At 43.3% G+C, this 26,468-nt stretch overlaps 1 protein-coding gene across 3 annotated transcripts; it reads left to right on the forward strand.

The window, feature by feature from the left end:
• Window positions 1-1,579: 1,579 nt before the first annotated feature.
• Window positions 1,580-24,502, forward strand: LOC139595533 (dual specificity protein phosphatase 13B-like). Of its 3 annotated transcripts, none has more exons than XM_071438847.1 (5): window positions 1,580-2,064; window positions 7,687-7,889; window positions 21,471-21,666; window positions 22,795-23,015; window positions 24,144-24,502. In XM_071438847.1, exons 3-5 carry the CDS (start codon window positions 21,500-21,502, stop codon window positions 24,368-24,370), a joined length of 615 nt encoding a protein of 204 aa, XP_071294948.1. In that variant the 5' UTR covers window positions 1,580-2,064; window positions 7,687-7,889; window positions 21,471-21,499; the 3' UTR covers window positions 24,371-24,502. The 3 variants fall into 3 exon arrangements, with proteins under 3 accessions (XP_071294948.1, XP_071294947.1, XP_071294949.1); XM_071438846.1 differs by having other exon boundaries at window positions 1,581-2,064; window positions 7,687-7,715; XM_071438848.1 differs by lacking the exon at window positions 1,580-2,064 and having other exon boundaries at window positions 7,374-7,889.
• The last annotated feature ends 1,966 nt before the right edge of the window (window positions 24,503-26,468 follow it).

Genomic DNA, 26,468 nt, shown 5'->3' on the forward strand with positions numbered 1-26,468 from the left:
AGTGCTAGGACAATCTTTATACCTCACAAAGCAGCAGAGCAGTGGAGGAGGAGGTTGGTTGCTTTGAAGTTCACCATAAAAATTAATAGGTATTTATAGGAGTTAATATTTCATTGTAATTTATACTTCATTCACATTACAGTAGGTTTTAGTCTGGAAACCTTTTGAACACACAGCATTGAAAAATCTGAAATTCATGTGAGTGAAATAATGCATCTTAATGGCTTTAGGCTGGACAAAATTAGACACATGTGAGCAAGATTAATGGAATCCTCCCATCAGGATAATGTTTTGCATGCCTCTGAGCATCTGTCCTACAAAGCCACAGCTGTGAAAGCTGCTTCTGTTGTAAATTAGTACCTGCTCTTGAAGATACTGCTCATCCTGGGAGAGTATTTGTTTCACCAGGGGCAGGGAAGGGAAGAGCACAGAGTGAAGCTGAGTCTTTCGGGCATCCGTGCCACCAATGGCATGGTAGTGATCTTGTAAGCATGACTTACTTACCTCAGTGGAAGGAATGAATTAGGTAGAAACTTTTTTCAAGGGCATTGTCAAATCACAGAAGTGCTTTTAATCTGTGGCGTCAGTGTTGCTTATATTTCCTGCCTGCCTGTATTGTGTCTTTATATACAGATTTACTTTGAGTGCACATTTGTGCTGGGGAAAAGCTTCCAGTCAACATAAGAAAAAGCAGAAGAATAGTCCTGTAACTTCTTAAAACAGAAAGCATTGTCTGCTGCAATGTGCTAAGAGGAAAAGGACCTCCTCATCTGTCAATTACACTATCCATAATTCACGTCATGATGTGACGTGACATTAGTACTTCACTGCTTTCCACTATCAGCAGAAAAACTTGTATTTTGAATGTTAGTTTGGCAAGTTATATTAAGGAACCAAAATGAAGGAAAAATACTGCCTTCCCAGTGGCACTTCATTCAGAAAATACACATTTGTCAAGAGGGTCTACACAACCTGGGAGAAGGTGCAAGTGAAAGGAACTGTCCCCACTACAGCTCTGGCAGACTTAAATCTGCTTACAGCAATCACAAAACCAGTGTCACCTCAAGGGACCCATGTAGAGTTCCAGTGAAAACGTCTCTTCATTTTATTTTCCAGTACAAGAACCGAGGGCATCAGATGAAGTCAGTAGAAATCAGGTCTGAAAGAAAGGGAGGGGTTTACATGAGCTGTGTAACACTTGCCACAGGGTGCTGCAGAGAGTAAAAGCCTATAGACATTCAAGTGGAAATGTTTGAGGGACAGAAATCCATTCAGGGTTACCAAATACTTAGAAACTCCATCCAGATCAGCAAACTCATAAACTGCAGCTGGAAGCTGGGAGAGTGTTATTATTATTATATACACAGATATAATTCATGCTTGTGTGTTCTTACATTCTGTAGGCATTCACTTTCAGCCACAGTCAAGCACAAGACAGTGGGCTTGGTGAACCTTGGGTAAGGCCCAGGACCAGTGTTCTCATGGTGTTTATTTTGAACTCGCCCTCAAGCTGTGCTGTCCCCTCTTTCCTGGTAGCTTATTATTAGAACTGGGTCACATGAGGCACTTGGGACTGCGTCTCGGTTGCACTGACATTTCTTTCAGGGAAAGCTCTGTGCTGGCAGGAACAGCACCATAGCTTATGTCAGGATGGGAGTAGCATTTTTTTGCATAAGATTCACTTAAAGCAGAAGGTTCATTTTTCTGGCTGTTCCCCATTGCATCAGGGAGATACTGCTGAGCTAATCCAGGGAGGCGTCAAGGCGCGAGCTGTATTTAGAGTCAGCCACCTGCTTGGGAACATCAAGCTGCAGAAAGAGCCTGCTTCAGCAAAACCTTCCCTGTGCATTCCACAGCAGCGGCTGCCAGCAGGCCCTCCCTCCTCTGCCTGACTCTGCATGAGGCCTCCAAAGGGGTCAGCACCTGAAGACAGACCCTGTCAGCCCAGGAGTGCTCTGAGCCTGGCACTCCCTCTGCCCAGGAACTGCCAGATATTTTGGACAGCTGCAAGGTGGAATTAAATCACGTGGGTGAAGAGTGGCCTAATCTCTACATAGGCAATATGTAAGTGTTATTTGAGGCTGAGCTGTTCTGAAGGGCTGGGGAATACAGTGCTCATTAACATATGCTGTCCAACTTTATGTAATTAGCATTGGTAAATTTCATTGCCTTAAAATAGACAAGATGAGCACAGAAGAAAGCAAAAGGACTATCCATTAAAGAAAGAACCTACTGCACAGAAAAACAATTAAAAAGAAAATTCGACTCTCTTTATTGCTTTGTATCAATTTATAATTGTGCAACATACGGATTTTATAAATGCTACAGCATTTACCATACAAAGGACAAGACAGGCTCATGATCCTAAGCAGCCTTAAAATTGAACAATTGTTTTTTACCTTTTTTGGTGTAATTTTAACTAGAATGGAATTTTCACATTAAAAAATATTCTGATTTTGGCTGTTTATAAGACAACTTGATTTGCAGTTGAAATTTTGACAAATCTATGGATATTCTGAATGACAGCAGACTTCACTATTTCTGAAAACTGTGCAGATGGGTGTTTCACTCTGAAGATAGAGAAAGCATGCAGTCATCTGCACTCAACAGACCTAGTGCCCAGTGTTATGCCAAAACAAGGGTTGTTTCACCATCATCAGGTTGCAAACTTGTTGAAATATCTAGAAATTACAATAATCCCTACAGGAGTGAAACAGGGGATACTAAAAACCCTGCTGATTGCTCACTGATTACAGCTAAAGTGGCCATTCTTCTAGCTATGAAACAGCAAAGCCAAAAAATGAGCTAGGTGACCTTGGGGAAATAATCTGCATTTACAAAACTTAGTTTTACAGATTGTCGCCTGCTTCCTGATGCGCCTGCACTTGCAGGCAGGAGCGTGGCAGCCGGCAGGTGGCCCTGTGCCCTGCGGGTGGGGACAGCCAGCAGCACGGGGCCCTGGTCGGAGCCTGGCCGTGCTCAGGCAGAAGCCACAGCGATGTGCAGCGCTTCGCTGAACTCCTGCCTTGGCCAGGAGAGTGCGAAACCGACCCTTGCCTTGCCGGTTAAGCCTTGTAACTACACTTGGAAATTAACTCTTTTACTTATTAGAACCATGTGCAGAAACAGGGAGTTGTAGAATTGAGCCTGACAGGTAGTACAGGCAAAGATTTAACACAAACATCACTGACATGGTGTTCTCTTAACAGCAACATTTGATTTTAGACAGCCTTTTATGTGCAGTTTCAAGACCTCCTTTTAATGCCTGTGAATATACATGTTCCAAACTACTCTTGAATGTTTCTTTCAATCACATTCTGTCTTGTAGGGGGAAAGAAATGGTAGAGAATATAAAGAAAAAATAGATAGATAACAACAGTGGGTATGTGTTGTAAGGAGAAGATGAACTTTGAAAACATTCAGCTAACAGAAATAAAAATGAAAACAGGTTTCTTTGTTAATGGAACAGCTGATCACTAATATCAGCTTAAATACAAGTTACAGACTCCAAACAGTGAAAGTTGATCAAGTAGAGATTGAATTTTCTTGATTGTGCCAACATCAATAAAACAAATAGGAACAACACCTGAGAATGAGATTTCATGGGCTCTTCATGAGATAGGAATGGAGAGAGTATTTGCATTTAGGGCCCAACCCAGTACTCAGTGAAGTTAATAAACAATGGATGTTTCTGTTACTGAGCAAACCCATGCCAGCATCAGGACTTGTGCCAGAGCTAAAATAACCCAGGGCAGTACCATATATTGTCACTTGTTTCTGTGGAACCATTTATGTGCAGTTTCTGAGCAGCTACTTGGAAATCAAAGATCAATCTAGAATTAATGCTGTATTTTATAAGAAATATTTCTCTGTATGCCTTTATCAGAAATCTGATGTTCAGCATCTCTAAACAAGTTAAATATATCATAAAATAAAGTAAGGACGGCTGACTTAACATGATGACTTTCATCCTGGAGGACTTTGAAGTTGTCAACAAACTGATTATTAAATATTTGTCTGGCTATCAGCCATTGCTGATATACAAGGCCAAGGCCAAGACCCTTTGGGTTTAAAGGTACAATGTTTTCTGAAGTGCTATATAAGCAGCTGAGGGCACAATATGTAAAATATCCTGCAGAAGTCAAACTTTATGCTGATCTTAAGCAGGTAGGTTTATTAACTGGAGTTTAACTGGATCAGCAAAGCTAATATCACTTCAGCTAAGAAACATTGTACAGTTACAACCTATGCTAAAATCTCAGTGTGTTCATGCATGTTTCAAATCCAGTTGTAGAGCTACCTCCTGAGGTGAATTTTAGTAGGGTGTTTGGCTAGCAGTCCTCAATGTGATTGTGGCCAACTGAAGTCAGTAAAACTTGTTAAACTTATTTCATTTCAGAAGTGAAATAACTTGGAATTCTGCATTTCCAGATTTGAGTATATACAGAAATTGCAACCTTGTATCATTCTTCTACTACTTTACTTTTTCTTACACTTCTCAAAGGGGAAAAAATGTCTCAGACTGTGATGGGCACTGGGCTCTACAGACAGGGATACATTACAAGGCAACAAGATAACTAGAGCTACTTGCAATCATGAGCTTTCATAGCGGACACAATCGACTTTGACCTTGTTGTGCATTTCTGTACATTCCGTGTGCATTAACAAGGGCAAATGGTGAATCCCTGTCCCAAAGGTAAACTGCTGCTCTTACACAGCGCTCGCATTAAGCAATCACAAATTACTTTAGCAGCATTAACTAAATGTCACTCAACCACTCAGGTAAGCCTAATTATCCACTTGCAGACATTGTCTTCATTGGCACATGGGAAAACAGCAGGATCCTGAGAGATTAGGAGTGACCAACAAAACCGTATCCACATCAGTGGCAAGGATCACACATGGTGTACTAGTAATCATCAGAATGTATCTTCTGTCACAGGAGACAAAAAAGAAAAGCAATTATAAAAGGGAAGACAGTCTTGAGCTCTCAGTCAGAAATCACAATTTTTTTCAGTTTTTCTGTATTGATTTGTCAGAATGCACAACAAAAATAACTAAAAATAGTTACTTCCTCATCTGAGAAATAGCCAAAAGCTGCAAAGAGCTATTGCAGAGACATGCCAGTTGGCCATTTACAAAGCCTCATGCCATGTGTTTTCCTCTGTTTCTGGACTCAGATCTCTAGTAACAAAAAGCAGCTCTTGATTTATGAAAGGGCTGTATGTAATACCCGGGAGGCTACTTTATCTCAGCTGCTGTAAATTGGATCTCTCAGAGATGAGATGAGATGCGAGTAAGGCAAAAGTACAATCTTATGCAATCTGTGACCATAGCACTGTTCTGTGCAGCCTGGAACAGCACTATGTGTATTCCTTTCTGTTTTGAAAGGAAAAATCTTTATTTGCTGTATTCTTCAAAAAAGCAGATCTGCTTCCTTTATGCTGGCTTACCCTATGATATTCTGCCACTTTCCTCTAGGCAATGCTATCCAAAGAGTTACCCAGTCATGAGCAATTCCATCAAGCTGCAGGATCTACATAGTGAACTCAGATACAGTATACACCTATGTAAACTCTAAACTCATGAAATTAAAAGAACACAAAGCGACAAAGAGATATGTCAGACGAACAATCTGAATATGAGATAAAGATGAAAGGAACATGACCTAAAGCTTTAACATCAAATCTATTTTTTCCTCTCTGTTTAGGGTATAGAATATTTCTGAATTTTGCATGTTCCTTTCATTCTTCAATCTGTTTGTTAAATGAAGGCAGCAAATATGCTAGGTACTCCTCTGGGATACATTCCTAATTTGCTGTCCATTCTGCTCATTAAAACTCTCAAAACTCAACTCCAAGAGAAAATAGGCCCCCGTTTAAAATTAAAGCTCTTAAGTATATCCCTGGACACAAAAAGATGCTAACCTGTTTTGCTGATTTGGATCAGCAAATGAAAAGGGGAAAATATTGCTCAGCCTGTAAAAGTCACCCAGATGGGAGACAGTTTTCTCACCCTGCTGACAATAGATGCTCAATGGCTGAGGACTTCCCAGAGGTAACTTCTTCCTGCCATGCCCTCTGCCCAGCTCTGTCCCAGCTTTATGGACCTGAGAATTATTGCAAATACAATAAATTTTCAGCCATAAATTAGACATTTCTCTCATGTTCAAAATTTCCCATTCCCACCAAAATTCTTATTACTTGAGCATTGCTGTGCCTCTAGCACTTGTGAACATGGAAAGAGACAAGTTATTTAATTTTAATGGAATATTTCATAAACGAACTGCTCTTTAAAGCCTATTCTGCTGGCTCAGAAGGCAGATTTCTCCCAGTACCCTGTCTTATGTCAATGTCTTGCTGAGGAGAGGGGACTGTAAAGAAAAAATTGAAACTTTTTTTGAACTGTTGAAATGACTACCCAAATTTGCATACTAAGATAGACCACCCCAGGGCAGTTCTCATCTTAGAGCATTTGTTTGGAAAATAAATTGTAGTTTTAGACTGAAATCCTAAACATGCAGAGGTAAAAATACCTGGGGAAAGTTGCTGGTGGCAATTCAGCATCTCAGCAGAATTCCATAGCATTTGCCCAGAGTTCTCTTGCCACATGCATGCATTTCTGGAGAAGGTAATGCAGTGCTGCATCAGAACACCAAAGCTGGGGCCACACCAGTCCTTGTGGAAACTCCCACCCCAAACCAGCAGTGTAACCCAGGGGTGAGTTTGCCCTCCTGTTTCCAAAAGGAGACGTGTGCCAAGGACAGTATGGCCTAAGAGGCACGCACTGCTGGCAGGCTCTCAAGTGTCAAAATAGAGCCGGCGCTGCCGGCCACACAGATCCTGCACTTCGCAGGCAGCACACAGACAAGGAAAACAATCCAGTTGTTGGGTGGAAAAAGCGGCTTCCCAGGATTGCTGTGACCATGGTGTGATTGTGATCAATCCACACTGGCAAGTATCACCTTTCCACGTGTGTTTCGCCTCCCGCAGGCTGCCTGCGGAGAGCAGCCCGGGCAGGCTGATGCATGCTTGTTATTGCCGGCGTAAATATCTCTGCCTTGTGCTATTGTGGCACAAAGCAGCTGGACCATTTGAAAATCATTTAAAAAGCACTATAAAATTAGGGCTCCAGTGCTCTTATTTTATGGCTTTCACGAGCAGCCATTGCCTAGAGAGAAATTATCCTCTTTATTTTCAAGGCTAAAGGTTCTTTTAACATTCATCAAAATCAAAGTGCACCCTTGGTAACACATAGAGCTGTTACTTATTTAGTACAGACTCTACTTTCTGCATAATATCACATTTGAGATCTCAGTTCTTCATATACAACTCATTTCATCGTGTCTGCTGTTGTTTTCACCAAGTGAATTTGCACAGTTTCAAGAGAGGCTGGATGATGCCCTGAAACATATTCTTTCCATAATTCTTCTTTTTTTTTTTTTTTTTAATGGTTAGAACAACAGCCTGGAGTGTTTTTGTTTCTGATCTTTCTATAAAAATGTCCAATTACCTTTAAGCAATGGATTTGCACAGACCAATTAAGCACTGTAAGTGAAAGATTTTCAAGGGCAGAAATAATACTTAGGTGCATAACCTGATAGACTCACTTTAAAACATCTCTTCCCTGTATAGATTAAAAATCTGTCTTTAATAATTTTATTTTTTTGCATTCTTGTTTTCACAGACAGTTTCTTTACCAAACTGAAGAAAACGGTGAGTGAACCAAAGCAGCATGAAAAAATGCAAACAGTACAAAAAGAAAGCCATTTCTTTTAGAAAAAAAACCCCACAGCTGTATCAACCATACTTACAGCTCATCTCTGAAGGGCTTAGGAAGAGACACTGCATGAAAGCATCCATTGGCCTCAAAGGTGGCAAGTGGGAATGGTAAGGCCCTGCACATGCTCTGTGCTGCAGCTTAAGAGAGCCACTGTGTGCCCTCTGTTGTTTAACCTGCCTTACATTTCTGTAAGAGACTGGTCAACTTATTATCCAGACATCAAATATAGACTGAAGATAAACATTTACAAAGTCATAACCTTAGCTCTGTTCTCATGGTTCCCTCTCTGGCCAGGATTTTGTCTTTATGTTCTCTGGGAACTGCAGGCTCATTCCTGTGCCAAAAGGGAGCACTCTTTCAGATCCCTACAAGGAGGGTGTTGGGTGCCGATAGATCCTGCTGTGAAACCATGTGTAGCCACACAAAGCAGCTGTAAAGTCAAGATGCACCATCCTGCCTGGAGGGGATGTAACCAGGCAGAAGGCAAGGCTGCCTGTGTGCAAGGGGAGCTCCATCACCATACCAGCACCTCTGAGAGCAGAGGGAGTTTGAGTTTTTAATGTCAGACGTTTTGCCTGTCATCATCCAGTCCGTGATCCATCAAGGGAATGGTTAATCTAATAGAGGGATGGGATGAAGTTACTTGGTAATCACTTTGCCTATGACCCTAGAAAGGCAGAAAATGGGACAGGCATGACAGACATCTTTATGGAATAAGGAGGTGGGACAGACATTAAGTAAGTCAGGATAAGAAAAGCACCTCAGCTCTGTGACACATTTTTCTGTTCCAACAGTCAGCAGCCACCTTTCCTGTGTGTGACAGCCCCAGAAATAGAGAGAAGGGCCCAATTAAGCTCACATAGCTATGGGCCCCTGCATTTCAGATCAGGTTAGATCTTTTGGGTTAAGACTGACCCATCCAATCTCAGCCCTTACTTGTGGCAATAGTGAAAAGTTGCAGGAGAACAGCAGAGGTCAGTGTAGCCTCTCAAGACCTGATCCAGCACCATGAGTGAGATGATGTCCCCTGTGCAGGAGGTTCTTCGCTTTGGAGCTGACATGTACATGTGTTTGTTCCCTCTCAGGCATATACACCTTACTCAACAGAACAAAAATTAAAAACTCAGACAGAGTTTTTACCTGGTAGAATGGAATTGAAAATCCCTTAACCCATAAGAATAGAAATAGAAAATCCCTTCTACCCAGTGATTTCAAATTCCTGGACAGCCCTTACTTCATGGATAAACTACCTGTGGTGAATGGTTTCTCAGTATTGTTTTCTCTATAAAAGATAGCAAATTGACACTTACAGTCAATGCTTTAGTGCTGAAAGGGGAGAATTTTCCTTTCCAGCACTGAAGGGGAGCAGGTGTCTAGAGAGTGTTGTTTTCTCCACACACACATATCTCCTAACACCTCAATCTGTAAAGTCTTGCTCACCTCCCATCCAGAGCAGGATTAAGCATGCCCTGGAGCTGTTTTGACCTAGATGATCAGTTGCTGAAAGCCTGGCAAAAGGACCCAGGTTGTAGGATGTCCTGCATGAGCTAAGTTCAAAGTAATTTTGTGCTCAATTTAAACTATTAATTTCAAGGAAGCTTAATTTACCTTTAAATAGCAGGTGGGACCCCATAACTCAGAGGTGGACAGCCAAAGGGCAAAAGAAGGCTCCTGGATGTGTTCTTGTGGTGTTGCCAGGCTGCTGGCAGTGTTCTTGCGGTGTTGCCAGCAGCTGCAGTCCTTCCATCATTTGTTTTCCTCACAAAATGAAGCTGCTAACTGCAGAACCAAGCTGGGACCAAAGTAATTTTATGAAAAGAGGCAATACAAGAAAGAATATCTTAAAAATCCAAGTAGGATCAGAATCTGGAAAGGTGTGAAGGCATTAGGATCTGTTTTAGTATCATGTCATGGGACAAGGGTGTTCCTGCCCAGGTGGTGGGCACCTGTATTATCAGTTCTTTTTCCATCATCATCTCAACAGTTGAAAGTTGCTGTAAGCATTTTGCTTTTGCTTCTTCACTCTTGCTGCTTTGTCATTTTCTTCCATGTTGTCACTGTGAAATGAACCTTGGTTCATAATGACAAATGTATTGCCAGCCTGGGAGGCAGATTCTGGACATTTGGTGCCCATTTTATAGAATTCAGTATTTAGTAATGAGTAGTGTAGACACAGCATTCATAAGACAAGTGGGAAGAGCCAATTCAGGTTGGACCTGAAGGACTGGGTCTCCATCAGGACAGAGCAGAGTCTAGAGAAAGCCAGCTTAAGAAACAGGATATCTGTGTATCCTCCAGCTTTTGGCTTTCAACAGATTGGTTATTTCTTAAACCTCTTGATACTTTTAATTACTACAGACTGAATAGAAGAACTGGTCCTAGCACAAAAGTCCCTAATTGCCCTCACACCCCCAACAAGCACCTTGCCTCCATCAGTTCCAAGGAGGGGTGAAGGCTGTGGGGGAAAAAAAGAAAAGGAGCAATGAAGGCTGGGTGAGAAAAAAAGGTGAATGGATAGCTGAGGAGCAGGCTGGATGGATGAGGGGGAAGGCTGGATGGGTGAGGAATAGGCTGGGTGGGTGAGGAATAGGCTGGGTGGGTGGGTGAGGAATAGGCTGGGTGGGTGAGGAGCAGGCTGGTGCTGGAGGAGCCTCTGGGGAGGCCACTGCCACAGGGCAGCACAGCTGCCATGACCATGAGCTTTGTCCCCTCACCAGACAAACTGCAAAGGCACTGAGGAACGTCCTCCATGTCTCGGTGAGGGAAGGCCAGGCCGGGTGAGGCCAGGCCAGGCCAGGCCAGGCCAGGCCATGCAGGGAGCAGTGGTGTGGCAGGGCGGGGACCAGGGCCAGGACCCACCGGGCCTACACAGTGCTGCCATGCACAATTAACTTCTACCAGTTCACGAGCTCCTGGTGCAAATAATCTTTGTGAGTTTTCCACAGCTTTCTTTCATCTGTCAGAAGAATGGAGGGGAACCACCACACTGGCTGCTGAGGAGGAATGCCTCTGGATAACTCCAAACCCCCAGCCAGTCTGGTTGTACTTTCCAAACCAATTTCTGTTCTTGTAGAGGGTTTATTTCCTTTAAGAAAAGTATTTGAAGTGAAGGCAGCTGGGGAGAGAGCATGAACAGCACAGACTCCTCCCTTCCAGCCCTCTTCCAAAGCCCCAGCAGCTCCTGTGACACCCATACAGACATTAAATAAGTCAGGATAAGAAAAGCACCTCACCCATTGCATTGAAGGGCCAGTTTTCCCAGGAGAACAGGCAGGAGGGACATGGATTTGATCCCACAGCCCAGCCCAGCAACCCAGTGCCACAGCCTGTTAGCACCCAGGCATGCCCTCCTGCCCAGCTGCTGTCCCTTGTGTCTCCCACTGTTCCCAAAAGCCAGAGCAGTGTCCTCTAGCTGGGCTCTTTTTCTACTATGGCTGGAGGAACAGGAAATGGAAAGAGAACTGTATTTGGAAGAAGACAGTATAAAAGACTAAAATAATCACCCTGCTTTTTACTTTAGGTGAGTGCATTATGTCTTGGACTGGTTTGTACAACAGATTTTGCCAGCAGAACAAAACCAGGCCAAACTGCACAGTGTACAGGAAAAAATGAGCACTGTCACAGGCTTTTCTTATACACAAAACCTGCACAGGAAAGGATACAGTGTAGATCTTTTGATGTATACACCAGTGTCAATACCAATCTAATTAATTCCGTACATTTCACATTTTTCTTCCATCCAACGTGCAGTTTCTTGCAAGTTCTCCCTTTAAATGCCAGTCAGTGTATTCCATTCTGCGAGGCCCATCTCTGTGTATTTTTAAATCCCCCAACATTGTTTTTTCCTGCCATCTTGTGGCAGCAGGAAAAATCACAGCGTTTCACTAGCTGCCCACTGGCCTAGTACAAGGGTTGTCAGTAAAACAGTCTAATCTAGAATTAGATTAGTTGGCATCACTGCAAAAAAATACAGCCCCTCTTGCATATTTAAAAGCTTGACTAATTTTTCCAGCTCCACTAGTTGATCTTGTAGCAGGGATTCTTTGGTTATCCCAGAGGAAAGTGTCTGTTTTGTACACCTTTGTGTTTTCTGCTGTCTACAAAGAGTAAAGGAGAGTTGCATAACAGGTGAGACTTACTCATGTTATGACAAGACTTCATCAAGTGAACCCTAAATATTTTGAAAAGGCTCCTTTTTGCCAGTGTTGCTCTAAGGTCTTCATAGCTCCTTAACAAAGCCATCTTTGTTTCCTATGAAACTGTAGGAAGATAGGCATGTAAAGCTCTCCTTTTACTGCAACCACTATTGCTGTCTGCTCTCTCAATGTAAACACCACAAAACCTGCCCAAACATCCTGCATTATTTGCTTAATTCTAAACCAAAACATTTACATTTTTTTGTTAAAAATGCATGTAAGATTTATATAAGACTGAATCTAGGTTCCTGGGTTTTGCCCCCTTTTCCTGCAATTGCACAGAGGATTTTTGAAAATGAATACTTGTGATCCCAACTGTCCTGCCACAATTGCTCTTCCCAGACAGATGAGGTAAAAATATGAAAATTATATATGATTTTTTTCAAAATTCAAAAAGAAAAAAATGCCAGAATTTTCCCTTAAAATAAATGCAAAATTCAGAGTCAGTAAGAAAAACTAGTCACTACTTACTAAGAAAATTTCCAGCCTGCAAAGAGAGTGTTAATAAAAGCTCTTCAAAGCTTTGTTCATTTTCACTAGCACTTGCAAAAATGACTGCTTGGATTGCAGGCACAGGAGAGAAAGGATGTCAGTGCTATTTATAGCTCACAGGTGACTCCCATTGCCATTGTACCTGAGAATGTCGCAGTCCTTAGTGCATTCCTGCTCCCAGCAGCTTTCTCAGGCCGGGGACAGCCTTCCCAAGGCTGTGCTGGAGGCACAGAGGTTTGCTTTGGGAAAATGGACCATTCTGTTTGCGGGGTGTTCCCAAAGTGTCTGCTGTAAACCACCTGCAGCAGGCACAGCCTCCAGCAAGGACAAGCTCCTTCCTTCTAGCTCTGCTCAGCTCTCCCTCTTGGGAGCCCTGAGGCTGCTGCTTTGATGGAGGCTCTTCTCCCCTGCATCTCCTACCTGCCAGCCTTGTCATCCACCTACATTCCACACCTAGGGCATGAAACAGAATCAGAAAAACAACAGCATAAAACCTGGCTACATATAGTGGAACCTGGCAATGAAGTGAAAACACTCTCCAAAAACTTTCTGGGACAAAACAAGCCTTGCTTCTGCCCTGCCTGACCAACTGCAAGGCTTGCATAGCTTCAGTCTCAGGAGTGGGGCAGCGCTGTGCTGCCTGCTTCTCACAGAGGTATTGCAGCAGGGCCAGGCAGGGAAACTCCTTCCCAGTGACCCTGGGATTGGGAGCTCCAGGGGACAGCAGCACATCCCCACTGCCCTCGGCCCTCATCCCTCACAGCCTGGAGAGGCAGCTGCACACCCTGCTTTGCCCACAGCCCCTGTGAGGCAGCTCCTACTTCACTCTGATTTACCTGGCACCCTGGTACCAGGGAGGTGCAACAGAAAAACCACTCACTTGTATTTCTTCAAATTTAAGATAAGAAATGAGGAGCAAATACTCATTAGACACATAATCAAAAGCTGCAAGAGACAGGAAATCCCAGTTCTGAGTCTTAATATCTCCTTTTAGGTAGTGTCATGTGCTCATCAGTGATCAATTCCTTTGTGACATACAATCAGTCTTCTTAAAAGATGACTTAATCAAAATCAAATAATGATTTTAAAGTCAGCAGTTGAAAAAAAAATCAAAAGAAAAAACATTCCCCTCTGCCCCAACAGAGCTGAGAATGTTGCTGGAAAGCTCTATGATATGCCTAAAAAACTCAAGTGCCAAAATAGATCTACTGCAGAGTTTTGAAGTTTGCTCTTGATTCCATAGCAAAGAATTTGTACAGCTTTGTCAGCCTTAGAAAAAGGTGCCTTTTTTGTATGTACCGTTTCAAGAAAGGCAAAGCAAGGAGAGCACTTCACTACTTATGTTAAAAGTGCAGGGAGAGACAGCTCAAAGCTACCCTGCCAAACGACTGAGGAATATCAAAACCCTTTTCTCATGCCTTCAAATATTCTGAAATCTTGCAAACCTGACAGAGTTGTCAATTTTGTATTGATAACAGCAGTCATATAAAAATCATTTGCGGAGTAAATCAAGGAGAAGAAAAAAAGCCCTTTAATCCACAGTCACACAAATCCATACTGCCTGCAGAAGTCAAATTGCTTTGGAGGCCCTTTAAATAGCAATATATTAACATCCTTGTTTGTCTTTCCTGAAGCTTGCAAGACATTATTTCCCCACATCCCTCTCTCAGTCTGGCCTCTTTGACAACATTTTTATCAGAACTGACCATAACTTACACCTATTGACAGCCTGTGACGCCAGTGAAGTCTTGGAACAGCACTGGCTGTGACAGCACTCACTGAACTGTTATCAATATCAAGGTCATTTTGTTTTTCTTGCTCTCACTGCAGCTGCAGCTTCTCTGCCCTCAGGGCATGAGCTGCCCAAGAAAGCTTTCTAAGCTCCTCAGAAGCCACAGCCTCTCTGCTCCATTACTGGTGTTATGTAAGATTAGAGTGAAGGTTCTACTATTAGAAGCAGTTAGCTGCATGGTGATTGTGTGCTCCCCTGACTACAGCATCCAGCACAGTTATGGCTGCTGGCAGCAGGACTTAAGACTAGACAATTTTAATTCAGGGAGAAGCATTAGCACAGTTGAGATGCATCAAAAAAAATCCATAGTTTTGGGGGGCTTGAATTCCTAGCTGTACCTTGGACAGAAATGCCCCAGAGGAGAAATAAAGGGGAAAGAATCACCCTAGGCTCGAAGATATCCAAAGGCATTCGGAAATTGTGCTAGGAGCCTGTGGAGGGCAGCGCTGTCTTGCTGGGGATGGTTCATTCCATAGCTTAGAGATGCCAGCTGCTAAGGTAATACTTCCTTTTTTATCTCTTTTGAATCTGAAAACTGCAGATGTAAAAGCTGGTGTCATGCCACAGCCATGACCTGTCACTGCCAGCAGGATTCCCCATTTTTCCAACCAGTGCCTCCATTTTTAAGCCATCCTTTCCTGCAACCTTAGCCACGTCCGTGGGCAAGTGCTCCTTCCTAGGCTACATGACTCAGATAGGAGGGTTGGGGGAGGTGGGAGGGGGCAACACAAAGGTTATCCCCCCTTGGAATTACAATTTTGGGAAAATATGTGCAGGTCTATTATATTGCAAAGAAGAGGAAATGCTCTCCAGGAGCACTTCTGTAAGGTAGCACCCTCTTCCCAAAACCTAGCAAGGTGCAGGTGAAGCTCACCCCACTGAGCTCAGCAAGCCCTGGCCCTCCCGGGGGCTTGCCTTGTCCAAGGACAACAGTGGCAGTGTGACCTGGGGTGGGGCTGCTGGGAGGCCTCACTGGGGCTCCCTGCCTCACTCAGGGGCCCCTCTGAGCTGGGATGCTTGGGCTCCACCTCCACCTGCATGCCTGTGTCTAGCCATGCAGCCCCTTGTCTTCCCACTTCACCTGGGACCTGCTTCACCTCCTGGAGCTCTTCTGGCTATCCAAACCCTGTCTGAAGCTGATTCCTAGCACCTGCCCTGCCCTGTGATCACTCCCTCTACTGAAATGGCCTTGTGCATTCCTGCTTTCCCCAGGTGGAGGCAGCTTCTGTGGGGCAGCAGCGGCAGCCTCTCCAGCACCATGGGCAGCCCATGGACCAGGAGCAGGAGGGCTCACAGAGGAAGGAGCCTTTAGCTTTCCAGCCCAGCTCAGACTCCTTGCAAGCAGAAGTTGGTACCTTCCAGCTCAGTTTGGAGAAGTGAGAGGGCCCCATCATAAATACACAAGGCCGGATGTGAATGGAGATGTCAGGAGGGAGACCAAGCGGTGACGAGGTGTGAAGACTCAGATTTTCTCCCACCCTGTAAAACACAGTTGCCAGCATAGGGTGAGGGGCATCTGCAATCTGAGCTGGGCTGGGCTGAGGGGGGAATCATGGAGGAGACTTTGAGGGCTGCTCCTGCTCTTTCCTGACACTGCGTTTAAAGGGCGGGCTGTGTTTTACAGAGCCCTCGATCTGGCATCTTTCCCAGGTAGTAAATTCTCTTAAAACCTGAACCAAACAGAGCTTTAATTGTACATTCTGCTTTTCTCTTTACTCCAAAATAACAGCAATAGCATTTATACGGTGCTGCATTGAACGTGAACCTGCACAGAAGCTGAGGGACCAATTCTGCTTTCCATTATTCAGGGGCACTGCCTCTGGTGAGGCAGATCAGAGTTTGAACACTGAGCTGGAGCAATGAACTTCTACTATTCCCTGCTGTTTGACTGTGGGCAAAATAAAAGGCCATAATATATGATGCAGTCAGCCAAGAAAGCAATATTGCTCTGCCATGTGCACAGTCTACACCAAGACAAGTCCAGGATCTCATTTCTAAATTCCCATAGGTACCTCATTTAAACCATCAGCCATAACCTGCTTCTCATTTTCAATACCACTTGGTATTAGCGCTGCAGTGAACTGCTGGTGAGAGATTCTAATTCCTGCAAACAAGCCCCTGTAGGCTTGCAAGGAAAACAGAGAGTTCCCCTCTCGGTTGCCTGCTAGGTTCCCATCTGGCTGTTTTAACTTTGCTATTGCTTTTAAATGTGCCTGTTTCTGCACACCAAGCTTTCAGCTCTACCTCAAGAGACTCCTGGGCTCTCTTAGCGTCAGATTCTGACCAAAGTGTAGAGACACAGACTGGGTCTTCTTAACAAAAAGGAAGATCATATTTCACGTTACAGTATCTAAAGGATTAATTCCACTAACATGATCATTTCCTTGTGAAACACACTTCTTTCCATCTGGAATTTTCCATCAGGAGGACAAAGAACCATAGTGTTACACACTACCTGAGAGAAAAGAGCAACGAGTGTAAAAGAAGAGTGTAGAGATGCTTGCTGAGAGAAAACAGAAGAAAAAACAGAGTAGACAGCATTTTCAAATGCATCAAGAGGCTGGTTTTCAATTTTTTCCCCTTCCACATGAATTATATTCTGACCCCATGCTTTGGAATTTTGAACCATTTAGTTTGTCAGGTTTTTGATACAGAGAATTCAGGATATTTGGCTGCAGGAGCTTTCTGTATCATGTTATTGTTAGGTAGTGTTTGTGCTATTGTAGTATCCACAGGCCCTGCTGTGCCTGAGACTCTCAATAATCTCATGTAAGGACTTGTTACTGAAAGTCCCCATCTGGGCTATCAGCATAACCACAGGCAGAGCTGTGCCAGCCAGGAAGGTGCTAGCAAAAGGGAAGGAGGAAAGATGATTTGGGTCCAACTAATGTCCTATCAGACTCCTCCTGGGACTCCAGACATTCATTTAATCTCTCTACAGCTCAGTTCCATCTTGAGGAGACAAGGGAACAACCATGGCAAAATGGCAGGGAGTTAGAGAAGTGAAAATTTGGGTCAAAGCTGGCCCTGGCCATTTGGGCTGTACCCCAGGGCTCCAGGTGGGTGGGAAATGATGCAAAATGACAAGACAGTTTTCAAGCTTGTGTGCTACCTAGGTAAATAGGTGGTTATTCAGTCTGTGTTCATTGTTAGTGAAATAAAACATATTTTTCTCAACCAGGAGCAAGCCATTTCATCTTGTTTAATGTTTTAAAATACTTTCTGCAATGCAGGAGAACAAATTGCAAAACAAAGTAACTGAATAGAAAAATGGAAATGGTAAATTTTTTTTTGAAATAGCAAAATTAACTATTTAATATCTACAATATTTGAGTGTTTGCATTTTTACCCCCAAAACTTTGCTGAGTTTTTTTCCACTAGAATCTTCAAATGCAATACAAATCTATTAAGTGCTTTAGCCAATTCAAGTCACTAGGGGGTTTATGTGGGTTTTCTCTTTTCTTTTCTTTTTTTTTTTTTTCCAGAGATGTTCAATAGAAAAGGGCAATCATTTCCACCATAGAGAAAAGAAGGAAAAAAAAATAAACCAAACCAATAAACCAAAAACCAAACCAAAAAGCTTTGCAGACTGTAGTATTCTAGTGGCTAGACAATACTGGGAAGATACAAAGCTCCACTAGGTTGTTATAGACAAGGTCCTGGCATGACTGAGTCCCTCAGGAGCTGCCCCCAGCTGCATGCAGACATCATGGAGTCATCCACAGCCTTTCCTGGGTGCTCCCTGCAGCCAGGCAATGTCACCCACGGCCACCTCCAGCCTCGGCCTCCAGGGCAACTTCTGGACCACTGGGGAAACCCAGGCTCCACAGGTCAGACAGGGGTCAAAGCTGGCCCTGGCCATTTGGGCTGTACCCCAGGGCTCCAGGTGGGTGGGAAATGATGCAAAATGACAAGACAGTTTTCAAGCTTGTGTGCTACCTTGTATTCTGTGGATTGCCATTAAAATCTCTGTCCAGCCTCAAAAGTCTCCCGTAGGTTGAATTGTTTTGTTTCTGTTGTTTTACTTTTAAGCAGAAAAAAATAGGAAAGAAAGATAGGATGATAAGAAATATAGATAAGAAAGATAAGAAAGATGAAAGAAGGAAGGAAAGAGAAAGAAGGAAAGAGAGGAGAGAAAGTGAGAGAGAAAGTGAGAAAGCAAGAAAGAGAAAAAAAGAGAGAAAGAGACAAAAGGAAAGGAAGGAAGGAAGGAAGGAAGGAAGGAAGGAAGGAAGGAAGGAAGGAAGGAAGGAAGGAAGGAAGGAAGGAAGGAAGGAAGGAAGGAAGGAAGGAAGGAAGGAAGGAAGGAAAGCTAATGAGATGGCTACAGTTTAAAAGAAAAGTAATCCTATCCAACTTGCATGGTTTAGATCTCTGCAGAAAATGTTAGTGGCCTTGTAAGACAGAAGTTTTCCCTCTGGTACAGGGATTCCTGCCCTCCTACTGACACTGTTTCCAACTAGAGCAGCTTCTGGGAGCCACCCAGAAGGAGAAGCTTAGAGAAATGTAATCAGTGGCAGCACTTTTGCTGCCTCTGCAGTATCTTAAAGTAGAAGGTGGGGGAAAACCTTCACCAAAGTCCCTGGCCTTCAATTAAAAAATTCATATTGCTTTTCTCATTAGTCCAATCATCTGCTATAGCTATTTCCAGGCTTACCCTGAAGGCCCTGCCGAGCACTCCAATTTCAGGCAATGCAGCGCAGGCGGGAGCTGTGCTCTTGGGAGGAGCCGTGCTTGTATTGACACAAGGAGCTCACTTGTCTGACATCAAGCATGTGAATAAAAAAATGTTGGTACACCTTTTGGAAAGAGGATTGCTCTATGAAATGGAGTTCTGTTGCAAAGCATTTCCCTGGCTGCAAAGAGTCATCTGTGAAATGTCACTGGCACCAAAATGACTCAATTTTGGGAGAACCTCCTCAAAGTCAGGTCTTAGACAAGTGGCCACACAATCTAATTCTCTTTGTTCATCATCTCCATTACTGTAACTGAGAGGCTACAAGAGAAGTTTAAAGCAGCAGGGTCTAGGAGAAATGAAAGTTTGGTATCCGTCTGCTCCACAACTTCAGCCCTTAAGCATTTGCAGCAACTCAGAGTCAGCCACACTCCTCGAAAATGAGCCCATGGTCCTATTAATCTCCTGATGTAGAAGCTGTATTATCTTATTCTTGATTTTCTTTAACTGCTTCAGCTTAATGTTCTGTGTCGGTGGAAGTACAAACAGGTCATCATGAAGATGCTGGCAGTAGCTCTTGAGCACAGTGCATGACTTCCACAAGGCAGTAAAACTTGTAGGGCAATGCACACTATCTGTTTCTGTGCTATTCTTCATGCTAATCTGGGCTAGGATTGCACAACATACTCCTTTACCAAAGCTCTTGATCTTATATTATCTGCCCTGAAAAATTCATAGGCTTTTATCTCTATATTTCTCTCTACCTCCCTGCAGTTCTTTTCCTCCATCATTAAAAGTAAAACCAGTCTTCTTTTCTCTATGTCTCCCATCATCGTTATTGTGCTTTTCATATCTTGCTTATTAAGTAGTTACCCTAGGGAGACCTCTTTCTTATTGGAACATACAAAAGCTATAACTGCACTTAACATTTGTGGGGAGAGGAGGGAGGAAGGGGCAAAGGAAGCAAATTTAGACTGAGGACTCAGAAATATATGTGTATGTTCAGAATATGCCTCACATCAACTCCACTTCTTTTTCTGTAAGCAAAAATATATTCTCCCTTGTTTTCTGCTTATTCCCCAAATCAGCTTACACTGTTAAAAGTAATGTACATGGACAAAGTTGTTTTAGGAGCAACATCCATATGGCTGCTGCTGCTGCTGTGGGGAAGACCAGATGACTTCTGAAGGTCCATCTATGCTTGTTTTCTAAAATTGCTGAGAAAATAAACCCAAACTTTAGATTTAGGCATTCAGGCATTAGAGTGAAAGCTGATGCCATATCAGAATAAACACCATTTACCCTACTTTGGGAAGAGTTCTAGTGTGCCTTCCACATTGATTATGACTTGAGTAAGAACAAGCAAAAAAATAAAGATCATTAATAGTTTCAGGGGGCAAGAACAGCAATTCAGGATAATGAGATCCAGGCAGGAGAAATGTTTCTAAAATCTCGGAAGAGGGACTGCTTGGATATCTTGCTCTTGACTGAGCTTTGCTTCCAGCTGAACCATCTGACCTGGGCTTGCTGGGTCTAAACCAGCAAACAGCATTGCAAAAGGGTTGCCCATATTCCACAGCATGACTTGTGAGGGTTCAGAGGTCTGGTATCTCAGAGACCTGTGAGGGAGCCCTAGATGGATTCTCAACAGGACAACAATGCCAGAACCTTTAGCTCTATAATTTCAAAAATACTGTTTTTTCTCACATCCTGGGTAAGTGCCCTGCCCCTCAGACAAGAAAAATGGCCCCTCTCTGGAGGGAAGTAGCTATCACATTATTTATACAAAGTGGAACAGCTCCCAGAGGAGAGATTGAGATAGACAGGCGCAAGAATACCAGTATAGCTGAGTGTCCAGGGATATTCAACTGAGAGAGAAAAAACTAGTTCAAATCCTCTCAATTTCTCTTTCTATACATACAGACATATACAATATATATATGTTTATAGATGCATGTGAAAATCCTTTCCTATGTATACATGTATGTATGTGTGTAGGTGTGTTTAAATACATCACTATAAATGAAATAAAATTGTATGTACACACTGTTTCTATGTGTGTACACATGCACCATATAGATGGCGCTCACATACACATCCTAAGATTTTCAGTGTGGCCCTAGAAACTTTGTAAGTCAATTAATTGATGCATTCAATAACTTCCAGCTTTAAGTAATCAGAATCAAGTGTACAGAAATACTCTGGTAGCACTTTAACAAAAAGAGAAATGTTACCTGTGCCTACAAGGTTCATCCAGTCTGCATTCGGGTGGTGCAGCTGTTCTTTACTAATGGTGTTACTCGACAAGAAATTAAATCACATTATCTTATGCTGCTCTCTCAGGGGAAAAATTACATGTCTGTAGAGTCCTACCCCTGAGTCAGTCCTGCTCTCTGGATGCTTTTAGCAACACCTGCAGGCCCTGCTGCACACACTAGTTCTAATAATGTAATCCTATTTGGAGGGTAATGAACAGGTCTACTTTCTAGGGAATAGTATTTCTGTATGAAAATTTCCTTTCAATTCATTTCAGAAAAGCTGTCTCTGATACAGCCTGAGTGCATGCAAAGGAACAGCAAGATGCTTCGCACCAGAGACTCTTCATCTCTGACTAGCAGCACTACCTACGAAACACCGTCACTAACAGATCTCCAGCAGCTCCTGTGGCTCAGAGGAGGCTCTGATAATCATGTGGACCAAGTCTGGCCAAATATCTACGTGGGAGATGCGTAAGAACTTATGGTCCTATTGTTAACCTGTTATCAGTCCCTGGGAGGAGGAGGAGGAAAGGGCGTGGTACTACTGGGGAGCAGCTTTTGGGTCTTCAGGAATGTTTTTGTGATACAGGCTTCCAAAACTGATGATGTAAAGAGCTTGGATGTCAAGAAACATATAACATGCAAAATGGTGACTTACTCCTAGCATGTCTGATTTGGTTTTTTATATTTTTGAACCACCATGGATTTAGCAGGGTAAAAATTACTTGTATTCTAGACTAAAGTCTTCAAAGAACCTATGCCAAATTGATGTCAATTCTGAGATGCCTTATGTGGCCTGGAAATTGTGGCCTCTAAGGCAGCAGATAAGAGGCCGGTAGACCTAAGACTCAAATAGGGGTAGCAAGATTAAAACCCAGAAGGAGGAATACCCAAATGAATTGTGCAATAGTGATCTTGACATTCCAAATCCAAGCTTTCTTTCAAAGATGATAAAACTGAAAATATCAAACATGAATTTTCATGCAAATACCTTATTCTTGTGACCAATAATATTTATTGCTATTTCCTTCCACTTGGATTACTGCAGATTACCTAGATCATTAGCCCATTTTTCCCAGCTCCTCCTCCTCATGAATATATCAGTTAAGGTTCAGAATCCTGTTGAATGCCTATAGTCCTAGTTTATGGTGGGAAGTGGGGTTCACCTAGCTGGTGAACACAGTGCATCCACTTCATGTCCAAACCAGGAACAAGGTGTTCCTACATCTGTGCAAACTCTCACTCTTGAGACGAGGTACACTACCAATGAGAGATTAGCTCTAAAATTTCCTAAACAAATATTTAAGGAAAATCTTGACCACTTCATACAGTAAGCCATGTTCCCAGGGATTATCTGCTGGGAGGCATTTGCTTAACTGACAGTAACCCACTGGCAAGTCTGTGCTCCCGCTGTTCTCCATACCTCCATATCACATTTTTCATGTGCAAAGCACTATGTGCTTCTTGAAATTTGCTCCTCTGAAAGCAGGATGCAGTTCCTGCATCTTTCCATAGTGGGAGCAGGCACTAGCTTTAAACCATGCTATTTTTGCAGAATGTTAGGAGCGTTGCCAATGTGCCCTTCATATCTTTCAACAGGTGGGCTGCTAGGAGCAAAACTACACTTCAAAGCCTCAAAATTACTCATATCCTTAATGCAGCAGATGGACCATATAGCATCAACACGGGAGCCAAATATTATGCAGATCTGCAAATAGAGTACTATGGAGTAGAAGCATTTGATGATCCTGCCTTCGATTTAAGTATCTTCTTCTATGATGCTGCCAATTTCATACGCAAGGCCTTAAACTCTTCAGGAGGTAAGAGAGAAGCAAAGATAAGCTTTGAGGGGAAATTTCAACACAAGCTAAATGACTTTTCATTGCAGTAACAGGCATCAACAGAGCTCAGAATCAGCATATGGTTCAAGGAAGCAGAGACAGAGCCACTGAGCAGAGGATGGAGAAGGGCGCCTATGCCATGTGCTGCAGGGAAGGTGGCTGTGCCAGGTCCCCAGGAGTTGCAGAAGACTGCCTGCCCCCAGCCCAGCCTGGTGGAAAGAAGGGCAAGCTCTGAGACTGGAGTGTAGAGGGAAGGGCAGAGGTTATGGCACTGCAGATGCTGCCCCATGGGCTCATCCTGTAGGGATCAGCAGGATCTGTGTGCTCCCACACATCCCTCCCACCCCTTGCACACTGCCAGGGGCTCCAGCTGGGTATCCTGCCCTGCATGCTGCTCCTGCTCCCTGGGGGAGCAGCGGCACTTCGGTGCTGGCTCGAATGCTTCACACGCTCAAGTACTTCACAGAATTGCAGCTTTATTCAGCCTGTCTATTAAGCTAGAGAAGCAGCAGAAGTTAATGAACTAAGTCAAAAACTACGAGCCTGACCTGCAGCCTGCTGAATTTTTGTCAGCAGAGTTTGGATTAGGGCCTAGTTATCATAATTTCCATTTGTTCCAGAGTTTGCTCTGACTCTGACTCTGGCTGCAGGATCTGCTGCTTTCACTAGAGTGGTTTATTAAATCCTCAGTTATAGCTCACACTGGGCTGCTGAGATACAGTAAATTACAACTCCATTTTTACAGGCAGACTATCCCACAGAGTTTGTGGGACTTGCCAGTGATCACAGTCAGGGATGGGCCAAATTTTTCTGCCAAAACTTTTTTTTTTTTCACAGCAAACTATACTAACATGTTCAGTCACAGAAAGCTTCTCCTTCCACAGAAAATTTCAACTATTTCACTCTTAGGCCTGAATTAGATGCAGGAGGTTAGTATGAAATACCACCTTGTCTGAGAGGTGATCTTCCTGACAGCATGAAGATCACCTAATTGTCACCATTGCTTTCTTAACTTGTTTCTACTAATTTTTTTTCTCCTCCCTTTGTCTTATCCACTTTAGAAATGATAAAGCACACTCACCTTGCTGTGCCTTTTTGTTTGTGCAGGTAAGGTGTTCGTTCATTGTGCCATGGGAGTGAGCCGCTCAGCAACTTTAGTGCTTGCCTTTCTAATGATCCATGAAAACATGACACTCGTGGATGCTCTCAAGACAGTGAGCACTCACAGAAACATCTGCCCAAATACGGGGTTCCTCAGCCAGCTCCGGGACTTGGACATTAAACTGAACGAAGAGAGGAAAAGAAACAAAGCATCTGCCACCACAGGCCAGTAAGATAATATTGCTGAAAGAAAGAGGACAAAATCCTGCCTGCATCTCTTCTAGAAGAACTGCATTTATAAATTTAGGACACAAGTTTATGGGACACCAGGACGCATGCTATTAATACAAGTAGATTTTGCTTGATCTTTCCATTTTGCAAAGCCTTCCTAGATTTATATTTATGATTGGTTGTATACTCTATCCTTCACTCTCCACCTTAAAACATTGCTGTCTGCTAGCTTGAAATAAAAAAAAAAAAAAAGAAAAAGAAAGAAAAAAGAGAAAGAGATCAGGTTCCACTTCAGAAATAGCTGTGTTTCAGCAACTAGTGGAGCTCATATCACTTTATGAAGTGTTAGGCTATTTGAGGTGAAAGATGCCATATTATTTATGCTACAGTAATGCTTAGAAGTTTTCTTATGAACTTGCCCCCCAGCCCTTCACTCCCTGTATCTCAGAGGGTTTGTATTTTGAGACTTGAATCTGGCACTGGTTAGTTCTTGCTTTTACAATTGGTGGAGCTCCTGAGTTGGGGTAAGAGGCTGTTTAAAGGCAGAGCAGCTGGGAAACAATGTAAGCCGCTCTAAGAAATTATTCCAGGTATCTCTACAGGCTTTTCCTTTTGGCTGTTCATCAGAGCTTTTTTCCTCCATGTAAATACATTTCCTTGAGCGAGCATTCACATATTGTTCATCTTACATACTAAAAATCCTCCAGGAAATGCTGCAGAAAATGCTTCTAAAGAAGAAGGTGGGTTACCAGCTAAGGCTGGTGCAGGAAAATATTTGACAAAGTTCAATGTATCCCAAATTTGTCTGGCAGTTCAAAATTAGAAAACTTGGGATTTTCTTTCTCAAAATTAAAAGGTTATTAACATTGCAACATCATATTCTGTGGCAGTTGCTTTTGTGAGGTGGGCTGAAGTGAAAACTGAAGACGCACAGGAATGGCAAGGGAGGTGTTGACAGGCATCAGGCTTTCATCTTTGTGTCTCTGGGCCACCATAAGAGCACTCAATAGCTACTGTCATCTGATGGATCAGTGCTGCCTGGAAACTATGTGAAGCACATCTGGCTTTTGGTTCCCAGCGGACAAGCATTTGCAGCACAAAGCCAGCTCCAAAGCCAGCTGGGGATGGCAGTTTGTATTCCTAGTACCAAACTCAGGAATGCAGAGGCATGAAAACTCCCCACTATGTGAGCTGGCTACTCAAAAACAGCAGAGCAGCAAGGGAAAACGTTCCTTGACATTTCCAGTATTGTCTACAAGACTAATTTCTGCCTTCAGGACAAACAACTCAACACCTTTTATAATGCTCTTAGGTGATACCTACATCTTCTCTGTAGAGTACAGGAGTCAGAGCACAAAGCACTGAGGATCTGACCATCATAGCAAGGATGTCTCAGGGGATTTTACTTTGGACTAACCCTGTAGATTGGACATACCTGAGCAGCAGTAGAGCAGTATGGGAACATTTCTTTGCTTTAGTTCCCTGCATAAGGAAACCTCCTCATGAGCTCTGGGGCTGCTCTACAAAGGCAACAAAACCTCAGTAAGTAGGAATAGCCAAATTAAAAGTATGCTCCAGACCCAAATCAAAATTTAATATGAATGTTTCCGTTACCAATTAAATCTCATAAAGTGATTCAAACTTAGAGAACAAGTCAGGAAAAATCCCCCAGTGTATCTGTCTATAGAGATGCCCCCAGCCTCAAGCAGAACTATATTTTCTTATCCTTTCCCCTCTCAGAAGCAGGAACCAACCAGCCATTTTCAGGCTGGAGCAAAGGGCAGAGCTCAGGAGTCAGTGGGGGTACTAAAACAGGGGCATATTAAACACATTTCACAGGATACAAATTTACCGTGCTTTTAAAACACTGACTGGAACAAGTGGAAATCTGGAGCTTACTCTGATGGTAAAAATACTGTAAATACAGCAAAGTAACACACAGAATGCAACTTCTCAGGTTGCGATGTCTTGCGGGCTGTTTTTCTCCCAAAGGCACGCTCCGCATCCCATCCCTCATCCCCCCCCCCCCCACATCCCATCCGCGCCCGCGGCTCCGGCTGCCGCCGCCAGGTGGCGCGGTCGGCCCGGCGCGCCCCCGGC

The sequence above is a fragment of the Agelaius tricolor genome, unplaced genomic scaffold, assembly GCF_023055355.1.
Source record: "Agelaius tricolor isolate 1412-34295 unplaced genomic scaffold, bAgeTri1.0.p SCAF_13, whole genome shotgun sequence".
Lineage (NCBI taxonomy): Eukaryota > Metazoa > Chordata > Aves > Passeriformes > Icteridae > Agelaius > Agelaius tricolor.